We start from the raw sequence: 14,767 nt of genomic DNA on the forward strand, positions 1-14,767 counted from the left end.
TGAGGTCTCCGCACCAGTCTCCCCCTCCATCCTGTTCTGACATCAGCGGCCTGGCCAGCTTTCCTCGGCAGGGCGGCAGGCCCTCTTTTCCTGTCTCACTTCACTGATTTATGCTTCATTAAGAGTTTGAAAGACCATTACTGCATAGGAAGGACTCACTGTCTTGTTTTTTTTTTTTAATTAATTTATTTATTTTGTATTTTTGGCTGTGTTGGGTCTTCGTTTCTGCGCGAGGGCTTTCTCTGGTTGCGGCAAGCGGAGGCCGCTCTTCATCGCGGTGCGCGGGCCTCTCACTATCGCGGCCTCTCTTGTTGCGGGGCACAGGCTCTGGACGCGCAGGCTCAGTAGTTGTGCCTCACGGGCCTAGTTGCTCCGCGGCATGTGGGATCTTCCCAGACCAGGGCTCGAACCCGTGTCCCCTGCATCGGCAGGCAGATTCTCAACCACTGAGCCACCAGGGAAGCCCAGGACTCACTGTCTTTTATCTTTGATTCCTCTGACCCCTTTGAGCTGGGGGTGGGGGCAGTTCCTGTCTGGTAAGCAGACCACATGGGGCAGATGGAATCAGCTCACCTTTCTCCAGCTCAAAAAGTGACCTCCCTGGACCTGTGGGAGAAGGAGGTTGGTCCTACCTGTGGGCTCAGCTTTCATCCACTTGGGTTGGGACAAGTAGTGTTCTGGAACATTTTCCGAGTAGCCGTTACCAGGGAGTCTGAGTGACGTGGACACCTTGACCTCCATTTGGGTTTGTCCCCATCAGCTATAGGAGAAAAGAGCACCCCAGACTATTCACGTGGTTTATTTTATGGGCTGTCGTGACAAATCTGTGGTATGGGTTTGAGAGGCCTTGGTGTCCCCAGTTACAGATGAAGGCCGTCACTGAGTGTCTGCTCTGTACTGTGTGAGTACTGATGGTGTGGTGTGTGTCACCATGCTCTGTGTGTGTGTGTGTGTGTGTGTGTGTGTGTGTGTGTGAGCTCATTCAATGACTCTCACAACTAACTCATGGTGGCATTCCCTTCAATCTATGTTATAAGGAAACTGAGGCTCAGGGAGTTAAATGATGTCCCTAACGACTCATGCTAAGGGGACATACCTGAACCAGGATGAAAATGTAAAATTCCTAACTCGAAGGCCTGAGCCCTTTCTCCCACCCTCAGCAAAGCAGGCATTATTTTCTTCTCTTATTCTTGGAAATGTTAATAAGAATTTCCAGGACAGGGCTGGGCTGGGAAGGCCTCTGTCTGACCCGCTGTTTAAACCTCTCCAAGTGCTGAGAGCCAGCCAAGCCACAGCATAAATGGCCAGGGTTCAAACAAGTAAGCAAGGCCATCGCGCCTTCTCATTAACATCTGGGGAGGAAACAAAAGCAAGAGAACCCACGTCTCCATCCGCCATTGCACGTTGGAGCCAAGCCACAGGTGTCACTTGGGTCAAAGGTGGAGCAACAGGACACACGGCTGACCCTTCGGCTTTGAGGGTCAACCTGAAAGCCTCTCCCTGCACTTCAGAGCCTGCAGACCATCCTCCCCCAAAGCCCTGCAGCATTTCCCCCCTTCCTGACCCCGCAGGCCACCTGAGGGTGCATCCAAGCCTGTTATCGCCCAGGCCACTAAAACATCTGTGATAAAGGCAAGGACGACTTCCTCCCTGCTGCTGGGAAAGGCAGAGGCTCACCTCCTAGACTGTCCTGCCTGCAAGTGTGTAAGTCATCCCTTGGGAACTCCACAGTCTGCATGTCTTTCCTTTTCCCCAGGAATACCTTTCAGTCACTTTCATTCTTCTACAGTTAACCAAGCACCTTCCGTGAGCTCAGGCTCATGCATAGTAGGAGAATTAAAAGTATACATATGATCCCGCCTCCAAAGAGGGAACTCTGTTTTTTACTTAATAACACATTTTCTTCAGATGCTACAAATTTTGCATTATTTACAAAATTGATCTGCCATCAAGTCACCGGTGGGATGTGTTTGTCGTCTCCTTGGGTCGATGTCTGTGGGCGGCTCTTTACTCCCAGCATCTCCGCAGTCTTCCTGCTGCACAGTCAGCGTTGGCCAGCCTGGATTCTGTGGTGCTTCCCAGCCTTCCCTTAGGACTTTAGTATGGCCCGGTGAGCACCGGTGTGTGTGTGTGTGTGTGTGTGTGTGTGTTTGTGCTGTAACACTTCATGGTGAGAGGGAGAGTGGTCCCAGGTGATCTGTGTGTAAACTGAGTTGCTGCTTCATGTCCCAACTCATTACCTGCTCGGGGTGAGACTGCCAGAGGACTACGGCCTGACCTTGAGCTGTGGTCTCTTGCTTTCTGAATTATGTGGACCTCAAGTTACAGAACCTCTACCTTTGGCTAGTATTACTAAAGACATACTGTATGCCAGGGTGTGGGCTGGAGGTCACAGTCCCATGCAAAATCTAGCCAACAGAAATAATACCTTTGGGCTTTGTTATTATAATCGGAATGTATTTAAATGTGGCCTTCAGGCTCCAGGGTGCTCTCCTATTGGCCACAGTCCCTACCGCTCCTTATTGCCTCTCACCTAGTTTCCCTTCTTGTTTCTCACCTACCTGTTCCCGGATGGGTTTGAGTCTCCACCTCCTGATTAGCATAACATTCTCAGTTAGTCCTTTTAATAATTTGATGGAAAATATTTTGTAGATGAGAAAAACTGAGGCCTATCTGGAGGTTATGTACCTTGCCCAAAGTCCCACAGTAAGAAGCAGGACTGAAGGTGGGCTTGGTCTTCCTGCTGTCACATCCCTGCTCTTCCACACAGCTGTGCTGTTTCCAACCTGTTCATTCATCCATTAGACAGGCTGTTACTGCATATGCACAGTAGTAGTGGGCCAGGTCTGACCTGGAGACAGGGGGATGGAAAGACATGGCCCCAGTGATGAGTTTTTCCCATGACCTGAAACATATGATAAACTCAGTTCTCTGTAGCTGAGTGAGAGATGAGAGAGAGAGAGAGAGAGAGAGAATATGGCCCTGCCCCCCTAAGGCCGTCGCTGGAGAGAGGGCAATAAGATTAAGGAAACTGAATATAACAGAGACCATTGTATAGCCTGACGGTTTTCAGCCTGAAGACAGTGATCTGAGAAGAACTTTAAAAAACTCTCCTTAGAGTTTGGGATTGACATGTACTCACTGCTGTATTTAAAATAGATAACCAACAAGGACCTACTGTGTAGCACAGGGAACTCTGCTCAATATTATGTAACAACCTAATTGGGAAAAGAATTTGAAAAAGAATAGATACATGTATATGTATAATTGAATCACTTTGTTGTACAACTGATATTAATGTGACATTGTTGATCAACTATACTCCAATATAAAATTAAAAGTTAAAAAAAAAAAAAACTCTCCCTAGGCAAACCCCACTGAAACAACCAAACAAATTATAATGGGAAACATCACTTTGCCCACTGAGAATTAGGGAGGCTGCGTACACATACCTGAGACTTGGAGGGATTTTAGTAAGATATAGTGGAGGTCTCCCTCCATCCCCTCCACACAGCTGAATCTCTAAATCTCTAAGCTGGCAAAGTTCATTTACTGTCAGTTGACTGTTGGGCGTTTCTACAATAAATCTAAATGGTCCCCATCTCTTCTTCCCTGTCTTCAAAAGGTTTGAACAGAGGTCTACACCATCTCTGTGAGAATCCCAAATAGCTGGGACCTGTTGAGATGTTTGAATGTGAGGCATAAAGGAGAAAGGCATTACTGAAGGTTCTTAAAAAAGGATTTCGTGCAAAGAAAAAAGCACGTTGGTTTGCCCCAAGACTTCTTCAGAACACCGAGTACCAGAATCTAGAAATAAATGTTCTGGCCCAAGTATCAAACTGTCCAAAGTAAATAAGGCTTAAGTAATAAGTAAACAATTTGAATGATTCAGTCACTGAGCTTGATTTGAAAGACATATCTTGAACACTGGACCTTACTCTTTAAAGCAAACCTGTGCTAATCACTGGTAATGTGACTCCCCTTTTTGTATAGGCAAACATTTTCCTGAAAATGTACATATATTCTCCTTAGCTTATTGACAAATTTCACACACAGGGTTTCCTCAAAGCAGGGTGTAGCAGAATTGGATCTGCTAAAAAAAGTAACAGAAACTTTGAGATGACAGGTGATGGTTTTCTTCCTCTCACTTTCCCCAGCCTGGGTTGCAGGTTCCATAATTACAAATAAGCCTTTGGAGTAGGTGACACCAATGAGTGGGTCTCCGTGGGAGTGGTCTTTGGTAGACTCAAAAATGGCACCCATGTTTCAGTGCCAGGTGAACCTGTGTGAGCCGGGAATTGGGTAGGAATCTAGCATCTGGAATTACAGTCTGGTTCTTGCTTCTTGTTTTAATGGAGGGCAATGACCCAGCCTGCCCTTCTCCATCCACAGGAAGTGGTTTATGAAATTAAAGTGGAGAATGGCTGTGAGGAACCCACACTTTATGCCCCCAGAGGGATTCTCAAGCACAGCCCGTGGCTTCTTCTCTGCTCTCCCAGTGCCCTGCCTGCCCCGATGGATGCCTGACCCATCTTCCCAAGTGCCCTCAAACGTCCACCTTGAAATCCCTGTCATGGCCCATATCCCTGTCCTTCCCTCCGGTCTCAGAAGGACTTGTCCTTCCCACCTGGGCCCCTCCCTCCACCTCCTCTCATCAGGTGGGCTCCTGACATCTGAACACCCTCGTGGGATTCCTCATCCTTCTCCAGCTGCTGCCCTTTTTACGCCGATACATTTGGGAATGAGAGGCCTGCATCTGTCGCTGTCCATCCCACATCATCCAGTACCTCGTGACCTCCTGCTGTCCCACTTTCACCTTCACTGCCCCACTGAGATGCTTCTTTCAGAAGCCACCAATGTTTTTCATTCTTCTAGACCACCCTGCCAGGTGGGACCCATTTTAGATCAGCTGTTCCATGGAACCCTAGGAGTGACACACATGTCTCAGGTGTTTTGAGGAGAGGAGTGGCCAGCTGGCTGCCATCCCATTTCAACCGGGACACCTCTGTTCTTACCTGTAAGTACTGGGATTTTGTGACGAGCTTGTGCGAGTTGGGCGTTGCCCCTCACACTCACAAATAAAGTTTGAAAACCATGGTTGTGTCCACATGAAATGCTCCTCTCGTTTCCCCAGGTAGACCCACGTGGAAGACCCGCTCTGGGGCACTGCACTGCAGATGCAAGGGTTTCTGCAGGTTGACCAAACACCTCAAGGAGTATTAGGTTTTTGGAGGGAGTGTGGGAAGGCCGGCAGGCCAGCATTTCCTTTATGAAATTTCCTCAAATCCTACTGTGCGTGAATCCCCTCTCACACATCTCCAGGCTGTTATCTTTTATGAAGAGCCTCTTGTGAATGAATGCATCCTGACACAGCACAGCAGAAGGGATGTGTGTATGTGTGTGCCTGTGTGTGTGCATTCTTCCAGTGGGTAGCCAGGCTCCAGAGTCCTGGCCACTCCTGACCTGGTTTTAGTGTTCTGAGGGGATCTGGGACAGCTCTGCACAGAAGCCTATTTGTCTTACAGTCCCACGTGGGCCAGGTTTCCCGGTTTGGGCTGATGGCTGGTCACTTTCACATCCACCCATAAACTTTCTTTGTTCAACATTTCTGTTTGTCATTTGCTCCAGATTTGGTAATTTCGTTCTTTCATATTCATCTGTTGGCAACAAATCCCAGTTCAGTTTCCTGCAGTAATTACTGCAATCAGCGTGAAGCGTCAGCCCGTAACTAACTATGATCATGACACCTGTACTTAACAGTTTTTATGTCTTGTTAGTGTCACGGTGTTGGAGCAACATTGTAGGGAGGAAGTCCCTCCTCTTACTTGGGGACCTCCCTCAAGTGTCTTTCTGGTTCTAGAACCGTGATTTTTCTGACGTCCCCATTCTGTTCATGGCTGAGGCCAGTCTTGGGGGCCCTGGAACCTACCAGGACCAACCACTGTCCCCTCCCTCCTGCCTAAAGGGCAGTGTGGATAGGGAAGGGGCCCCATGGAGTTGCCCTATGGATGGATGTCTTTGGTTTCTTTGAGATTCCTTACCGTTTCTTTCTGCCATCTGTGAACTCTTTGGAAGGCTGTGTTAACTGGGAACAAAATTATCTTAATTATTTTTAGCTTCATTATGTAATCAAGACCCTATAGGCTGGGACTTCCCTGGCGGTCCAGTGGTTAAGACTTAGCCTTCCAGTGTAGGGGGTGCGGGTTCGATCCCTGGTCAGGGGAGCTAAGGTCCCACATGCCTCGTGGCCAAAAAACCAAAACATAAAAACAGAAGCAATATTGTAACAAATTCAATAAAGACTTTAAAAATGGTCCACACCAAAAAAGATCCTAAAAAAAAAAAGACCCTGTAGGCTGAGTCATGTTACTAGGTAGCAAGGTGGGGTGGATACTGATGACTGAGTTCAAGCCATGGTTTTGCCCCCTACTACTGTGTGACTAGGCTTGTCTGTTATCTTCTCTGAGGCTCGCTTTCCTCATCTGTAGAATGGGGGCAATGATGTCTGCCTTGTGTTTATTAAGTCATTCAACATTTATGAGTGTTTATGCATTTTTGTGTGTGTATACTAACCATGTGCGAGGCCCAGAACTGGGCCCTCATGGAGTTCATGTCCAGAGGGAAGTAAATCGAGAGGCAGTTACAATACAGGGGGGATTATGTACCATTAGGTTTGAGAATCACTAGGTCTAGAGGGCAGTGACCTCCTCTTCCAACCCAGAGGAATTGGGAGGTGTGAGAAATTGGAGGCCTTTGCTGATCTGTGTGCTTGGGAAAGAACTTTACATGCTTGGTCCAGGCAGGAGGTGGAAGGAACGTTTTGTGAAGGTGCTGAGGTTTAGGTAAGGTTGTGAATTACAAGGTGGAGCTCCACAAGGCACCATGGGGAGAGGCTCAGAAAAAGCATGAAGCAGCTGTGGGGGGGGGGGGGCGGCGGTGGGGAGTGGGTGGGAGAGGACAGAAAGCTTACGGGGATGCCTTTCTGGAAATATCCAAGGTTGCCAACCAATGAATGAAATGGCGGATTCAACTGATCACAGCATTTCCAAAACAATCAATACCTCTAGTCTTCTGGGGGTACTGGAGCGTGGGTGAGAGGTAAGTCGGGGGGAAGGATGTGTGTGGGGGTGTTGACTCAGGATCTATGAGAGGAGGCAGCTGTGGCCTGGGCTAATCACGCCACTTTGGGAACCAAGCAGCAGGTAATGGGTAGGAAAAGACCGACCTCCCTGAACGGGGGTCCCATGTAGAGGTAAAGAACGTACGCAGCTCTGAACACTCCATGCACTGATGGCTCCAAAGCCCAGGCGGGACTTTCTGGGCTCCCTGATCTCCCTGGTTCTTGATCGCTTTACAGAGACCTGCAGTTCTGGATGTCAAGAGGGTTTCATGCTGGGAAAGCTTGGTGGTGAGGGTCAGGTGTCCCCAGGTTGACCACCAGTTACAGCTTGCTTGTCCCTCCTCTCAGAGGGCCTCTGGGCACAGCTGCTGGCCACAGGACTCTTCCAAGGGCCGCAGTGCCAAATTTCCTCCTCCCTGGCCTTCCCCACTCCGCTCTGTATACAAACGGAGCTCCGGAGGAAAGGTGGTTTTAGAAACGGAGTGACCGCGAGGGTGACACAGGTAGAGAGAACCTGTTGCGAACATTTCCCATTGATTGTCATTCAGATGAGTCCTGTTAAGCATCACGCGCTCTGGCCCAAAGCGCCAGGAATGTGTTTGCAGAAGCAGCCCTGGATGCTGGGCGTACACCGGAGCGAGAAGCAGTCTTCCAAGTCGGCCTGCCTGTTTCGCAAAATCATGTTCAAAAACTTTGCCCTTTTCCGCATTTAGCAACATTTCAGTGGGTGTGACTTAGATAGTCATAGTCGTGAGTAATTCACTCTTTGATCTAAGTTGCCTGAAATGTACCATATCAGACACTCCTTGAGGTTTCTAAAGCATTGGTTTAAAATAATGCTTGGGGGGGTGGGTGGTTGGAAGGGTGCTTCTTATAGTAATGAAGCGTTGTTATTTTTCAAAAGAGGGATCTATTTGTGTTTTCAAAGTTTATGTTTTTTGGACCAAAAAATATTCTGAATCCTCACTGCAGAGAGAGAGAGCCTGGCATTCAGTGGGTTTGGCAATCCAGCTCCACCCTTCTGCCTGCCTTTCCTTATCCCACCTATGTATTAATTTTTTTTTTTTCCGGTCTTGTGAAGCTACTCTAAATTCCCTCAATTCACCATGCCTTTGCTCAAGCTGTTCCCTCTGCCTGGAATGTCTTTTTTCAAGGTGGCCCCCTGATAAAATCCTGCTTGTATTTCAAGGCCGAGGTCAAGAGTTCTGAGCAGCCCCATCCCTAAACAGAATGAATTGCTCCTTCTTCCGTGTCCCATAGGGTTCTTGTCACACCATCCGTCCTTGCGTTTGTCACTGTATGTAGGGGTTGGTGACGTTCTAGTCTGTCTCCTCCTTCGAGTGTCAGATGGGACTATGTTGGCAAACATTCACACGTTCATTCACTCATTCATTCATTCATTCACTAATCGTATCCTGAGTTTCTTCTAAATGCCAGCCCCTGTGCTGGGCTCCTGTGTTATAGAGAAGACTGAACCATTGACCCCACCCTCAAAGAGCTAGCAAACACACAGAGACAACCCTAGTACTTGTGGTACGCCTGGCGATACAGGCGGGCACCGAGGAGGAGAATTTAACACTGGACCTAGTGTTAGGGCTGTGGTGGGCGGTGTCAGGGAAGGCTTTGAGCAGAACGTGGCACCAGTGCTGAGTCTTGAAGAATGAGTAGGCGTTTCTAGGCAGAGAAATGCCTAGTGTCATTGGCACCTAGCCCAAGCGCAGACAGGGTGGGAGCTCAATCAGTATTGGCTCAACTGTGACATTTGTAACGTCCTGGGTCCGGGTGAAGGCCAGAGCCCTGCATGGCCAGCCTCACCTTCCAGGGGCAGCCAGTCTATGCTTGTCTGGCCCACAGAAAGGCCCAATTTGTCTCAAGCATGTGGAATCTACCAGGCTGTCTTTGGGGGTCTGAATCTACAGGGTGTCCACAAATTCTGGGAACAGATCATATTATTTTATTGCTTTATAGATGGGAGATATCGATGAAGACATTGTGCATGTTCCCTTGTCTTTCCAGGGTCTGTGGACACCCTGGATTTCTCTGGCATTCCCCCATCCCAAGGGACCTTGGGCGTGGTGCTACACCCTTCGCTGTCTCTCTTCTCTCTTCCTCTCTGCCTCACCCCTTGATCATGGCTAGTCTAGACAGATCAGAGCCTTGCCCCAACTGGAACCATGGAGTTTTTTTTTTTTTTTCGAAAAAACATAATAAATATCTAGGTGAAAATGGAAATATCTACATGTTTCTTTTTTTGTGTGTGTGGTACGCGGGCCTCTCACTGCCGTGGCCTCTCCTGCCGCGGAGCACAGGCTCCGGACGCGCAGGCTCAGTGGCCATGGCTCACGGGCCCAGCCGCTCCACGGCATGTGGGATCCTCCCGGACCGGGGCACAAACCCGCGTCCCCTGCATCGGCAGGCGGACTCCCAACCACTGTGCCACCAGGGAAGCCCTACGTGTTTATTTTTAAGTGTCCTTTTAAAATGTGAAGTCCCTTTGTTGGTTGGGAAACATCAAAATAGATCAATGTGTAACTTGGTCTGCTCATAAAAAGAGGCTCATACTTACTTACTATATTTAGAGAGGAGAGAGAAAAGTGATTTTTCACATTGAACTTTTCTCTATTTTTCTTTTTAAACCAAAGAGAGCTTGGAAAATTTCTCCACCTTCTCCACTGCTTGTGTATTTTCCTGGCTTCACAATGCTGGTGTGGTCTTTCGTTTCCTGAGCTGGAGAGTGAAAGATGCAGAGCTTTGTTTGACCTTGAGTTCTGCTACTCTCTTTTAAATGGAAAAAGCATCTTTTCGGGGCAGGTGTTAGTCATGAGCTGAAGGCAGGGTGCGGAAGAGCAGAAGAAGGACTTTCTCTGTGGGAAATGAAGGCAGTGGTGAAATAAAATGTTATTCTGACATCTACCTGTCTCTGCAAATTACCTGTTTTTTAAAAAAGTTTTTATTTTATATCGGAATATAGTTGATTAACAATGTCGTGATAGTTTCGGGTGTACAGCAGAGTGATTCAGTTACGCATACACGTGCATCTCTTCTTTCTCAAATTCTCCTCCCATTTAGGTTATTAAAGAATACTGAGCAGAGTTCCCTGTGCTATACAGTAGGTCCTTGTGTGTTGTCCATTTTAAATATAGCAGTGTGTACATGTCAATCCCAAACTCCCCGACTGTCCCTCCCCCGGCCCCGCCCTTCCCCGCTGGTAACCGTAAATTCATTCCCTAAGCCGGTGAGTCTGTTTCTGTTTTGTACAAAAGTTCATTTGTATCATTTTTTTTTTAGATTCCACATATAAGCGACATCATATAATATTTGTCTTTCTCTGTCTGACTTACTTCACTTAGTATGGTAATCTCCAGGTCCATCCAGGTTGCTACAAATGGCATGATTTCATTCTTTTTTATGGCTGAGTAATATTCCACTGTATATATGTACCACATCTTCTTTATCCATTCATCTGTCGGTGGGCATTTAGGTTGCTTCCGAGTCTTGGGTATTGTAAACAGTGCTGCAGTGAACATTGGGGTGTGTGTATCCTTTCGAACCATGTTTTTCTCTGGATATATGCCCAGGAGTGGGATTGCAGGATTATATGGTAGCTCTATTTTTAGATTTTTAAGGAACCTCCACACTGTTCTCCATAGTGGCTGCACCAATTTACATTCCCACCAACAGTGCAGGAGGGTTCCCTCTTCTCCACATCCTCTCCAGCATTTGTTGTTTATAGATTTTCTTGATGATGGCCTTTCTGACCGGTATGAGGTGATAACGTCATTGTAGTTTTGATTTGCATTTCTCTAATAATTAACGATGTTGAACATCTTTTCATGTGCTTCTTGGCCATCTAAATTAACTTTTTCATTCAATTACAATAAAAGCGTTAGTGAGCGTGGTGGAAATTTTACTGAAGTTTTCGTGGGGAAGGAGGGTTTTATGACACATACTTCATAAAAAACAGCTTGAAAACCGTTCTCCAACATGTCTGGGTTCCATAGTTCCTGCTTCCTCATTATCCCACCCTTTTAAGCCTTTTTCTCTTTCCTCCTGGATATTCTGCCAGCCAATCCCCTTCCCACCTCCCCCATCAAATCCAAAGGCCCCTCTCCTGTATCATGAAGAAAAATTTGGTCTGGTGTCAAATTCCATGCCCAGATGTTCATTTCCCAACCAACAGGGTTTTTAGCAAAAGGCCGTTACAAGAACCGTAGCAGTAGGAAGTTTCAGATAATCTTTTTATAACAAGTCAGAACAATAAGGTAGTACTGGAAGGACTATGCAGAGAAGTCCTAGGAGGATTTCTGAGCCCCTGGCTGCGCTGAGCCCTATTCTAGAAAGGTTATTTCCAATTTCTCCCAACCCCCAGCTCCCATCCTGCAGAGCTGGCCTAGGAATCACCCTCCCCTTCTTTGGGGACAGACCCAGCCCAGCGGTCTCTTTCTATCTGCGATCCTCAGCTGAACGTGGCCTAGGGCAGTGGTCCCCAACCTTTATGGCACCAGGGACCGGTTTCATGGAAGACAGTTTTCCCACAGACGGGGCGTTGGGGGATGGTTTTGGGATGATTCAAGCGCATTACATTTATTGGCACTATTTCTATTATTATTACATTGTAATATATAATGAAGTAATTATACAACGCACCATAATGCTGACAGGAGGCAGAGCTCAGGCAGTAATGGGAGCGGCTGTAAATACAGATGAAGCTTCCCTCGCTCCCCCGCCACTCACCTCCTGCTGTGCGGCCCAGTTCCTAACAGGCCACAGACTGATACTGGTCTGTGGCCCAGGGCTTGGGGACCCCTGGTCTAAGGGATGTGTCTGGCCCTAGCTGGGTCCCGCAGCCTGAGGCGCAGGTGTAGATGCTAAGACCTCAGAGCAGTGCCAGGCCCTCCTGACAGCCTGGGTCCTCAGGGAATCTGTGGCTGTTCATAGAAACAGCAGAACTTTCACCAGATACTTCAAGATGCTGCCGGTTGTGAGAGAATGTTGCCGTACCAGATTCCATGCTCGACAGAATGATAGATAGATGTGCAAATGGAATGGACCGAGAGACATGAGAGGGGTATAGATAACCAGTGGTATCGTCTAGAAACAGGGAAGCAGAGGGTTTCCCAGGTTCCTGGGGAAGAGGCATTCAAAACGGCAAGACTTGAAAAAATCCTCTATACCAAGACTTGAAAGCACTTCTCTATACCAGCCCGGTACAGGGCGCATCCCAGGTACCGTCTCTGTCTATCCTCACAGCTTCCCGGAGAGGTCGCTGGAGCCTAGAAAACTAAGGGTTGCCCAAGGTCATGCAGTCAAAACTCAGATGGAACGGCAGAGTTCACAGTCCTACCCACCCACCCCACCCCCCGCCATATTGTCTCCAAGAGGTTGCCCCTGGTTGGCTGGAAATCTTGTGCCAGATACTACCTGATAATGTTTTCCTTCTTTCCCACCTGCCTTCCATCAGGAGGAAGTGCCTCGATATTCCAGAGCATCTAAACTGAGCATTCTTGCATTTATCTCGGGGACATCATTAGTGCTCATTTCATTTCATTTAAGATGCCAGCCGGCGGGAGCAAGGTTGCCCCAGCTGAGCTCATGGTATAGACACAGAGAGTTGCTCATGGGAACCCACCCCACCTGGAGGTTTCACCTTGCACCTTGTGCAGACTGTGGTCTTCGTGGCCCTTCGCTGTGCCCTGCATCCGGGCATGCCAACTTCTCTGTGTCTAGGTGAGAAGACTCTTTCTCGCACCAAACTCTACAAGTGAGTTTTCCCTTCTGTCGCCTCCCACTGTTTCCAGGGCGTCCTCTGTGCTGCAGCACCCTCAGGTTTCTACTCTGCTCTTCCCTGCTCTGCCCCGGACTCTCTGCTTGTCCACACCCTCCTCAGGTTCAAGACCAGGCCAGTGCCACCTCCCCTCATGCCCAGATGCATTTGGTTGGACTGACTTCCTGGGCACATGCCCTGGACCCTCTAAGTAGCCTTCTTTCTTTCTTCTGCATTTCTCCATGGTTCTCACCTACCTCACTAGTCAGGAGGTCCTTTAGGGCAGAATCCCCACGTAGCTTATCCTGGTATCCCTAGGATGCATACCAATGTCCTATTCGATGGGAACCTGTTTTTCCACAGCTCTTTAAAATTCACAGAGGACTCCCACCTCCTTTCTTTGGACATGGGGCAGGAATTCCCATTTTACAGAGGAATACCCTGAGGTTCAGAAAGGTTGGGCAACTTGCTTTAAGTGACTCAGTAAGTAAAGGCCAGAGCGAAGGTTGGATTCTGGGCCTGCCTGGCTCCAGCACGCGTGCTCCCTGCTTCTCCCTGCTCTCTCGGGGCATCAGAAGTGGTGTGTGCATCTTTGGTGGCCAGGTATTGGGGCTCCGGTTAAGAGTGCCTGGCACTCAGGAGCTGAGACATCTTGGTTTGCAGCTGAGCCCTCGGAGCGGGGAGGGAGTGGAGGCTGCAGTGGAGGCTGTCCAAGTGGGAGGAGGCGGAGGGGAGCAGTTGATGGGCGGTGGGGGCAGCCACACCCACTCACACCCACTCAGGTAAGAGGCGTCCTGCCCAGGGGCCCAGATGCCATTTCTCCTCAGTCAGCAGGAACCGCATTCCACAGCACAGGAACGCTCTGTTCAAAGGAGGCCCCGTCAGGAGCCAAGGCTCCTCTGTGTGTGTGTGTGCGCGCGCGCGCGCGCGCGCGTGCGTGTGTGTTCTCTGGAGGCCAGACTTAAGAATGAGTTAAAGGGACTTCCCCAGCGGTCCAGTGGTTAAGACTCTGCACTTCCACTGCAGGGGGCGCGGGTTCCATCCCTGGTCGGGGAGCTAAGATCCCACATGCTGCGCAGCACGGCCAAAAAATTTAAAAAAAAAAAAAAAAAAACTGATAAAGAAAGAGTGAGTTAAAGAGACAAAGAAGGAAAGAAGGGAAGCTTGTCCCTAACTGAGGGTGAGATAAGTATGGAGCTGGAGGATATGAGCGTCTGAAAAAGTCAAGTGCAAAATCACCAGCGGCTCTCTGCACTGCTTCCCATCCCACATCTTTGCCCCAAGCTGGGCCTGCAGGGGGCCAGCACCTTCTTAGGCTGCAGAGCCGGCCAGACCAGCCGGCCTCCCTGGGCAGCAGAGGGCTGTTCCGCAAGGAGTCAGGCTGCTGCAGCCTGTGCGGGGCCGGGAGGGCGGCCGGGGGAGGAACGCTGGCCTTCACGGCTTCTGCAGCGTCTACGTGGGATGGAGAAATCAGAGCTTGCCCGTGGGGTGCTCAGGCTGCTCCAGATCACCAGCCTGGGGCTGAGCAAAGGGGGACAAGGATGTAAACTGTAAAAAGAGGGGCGGTGATGGGTCCCAGGTTACGTAGCTGGTAAGGGTGGGGTCTGGATTTGAAGCTGAGTCTTTTGGAATTTCCTCCTCCCAAGGGTTTCCCAGGCCAGCAGGGAAGAGAAAATCGTAAACACTCAGTTCTGGTAGAAGGTGGAAAGTAGGAAGGCGGGGTTCAGAGCTCAGAGAGACTTCAGAGGGGGTGAGAGGCTGGCCCCCAGAAGGCTGGTGTTTCCCAGGGCCCTTGAAGCGGAGGGGATGCCAGGCAGAGCCTCTGGGACCAGCCAGACCTATCCCGACCCTCCTCCGGGACCAGATCCCTCCAGGCACGTTGT

General features: G+C 49.1%; 2 protein-coding genes across 2 annotated transcripts in view; both read left to right on the plus strand.

Annotated features, from left to right (window-relative positions):
- The window catches only part of LOC149749986 (uncharacterized), a 47,506-nt gene extending 40,569 nt beyond the window's left edge, over positions 1-6,937 (plus strand). The window contains exon 4 of the mRNA XM_089906703.1: positions 4,393-6,937. Within this exon, the coding sequence (XP_089762829.1) occupies positions 4,393-4,527 (135 nt within the window). The 3' untranslated portion in view covers positions 4,528-6,937. The remainder of the gene's footprint in view (positions 1-4,392) is intronic.
- Positions 1-14,767, plus strand: part of CEMIP (cell migration inducing hyaluronidase 1) — a 161,862-nt gene that overhangs the window by 40,867 nt on the left and 106,228 nt on the right. The gene's annotated exons all lie outside the window — the stretch shown is intronic.

The sequence above is a fragment of the Delphinapterus leucas genome, chromosome 2 (assembly GCF_059928025.1).
Source record: "Delphinapterus leucas isolate spDelLeu-1000000601 "Yukka" chromosome 2, BTC_Dleu_Yukka2, whole genome shotgun sequence".
NCBI lineage: Eukaryota > Metazoa > Chordata > Mammalia > Artiodactyla > Monodontidae > Delphinapterus > Delphinapterus leucas.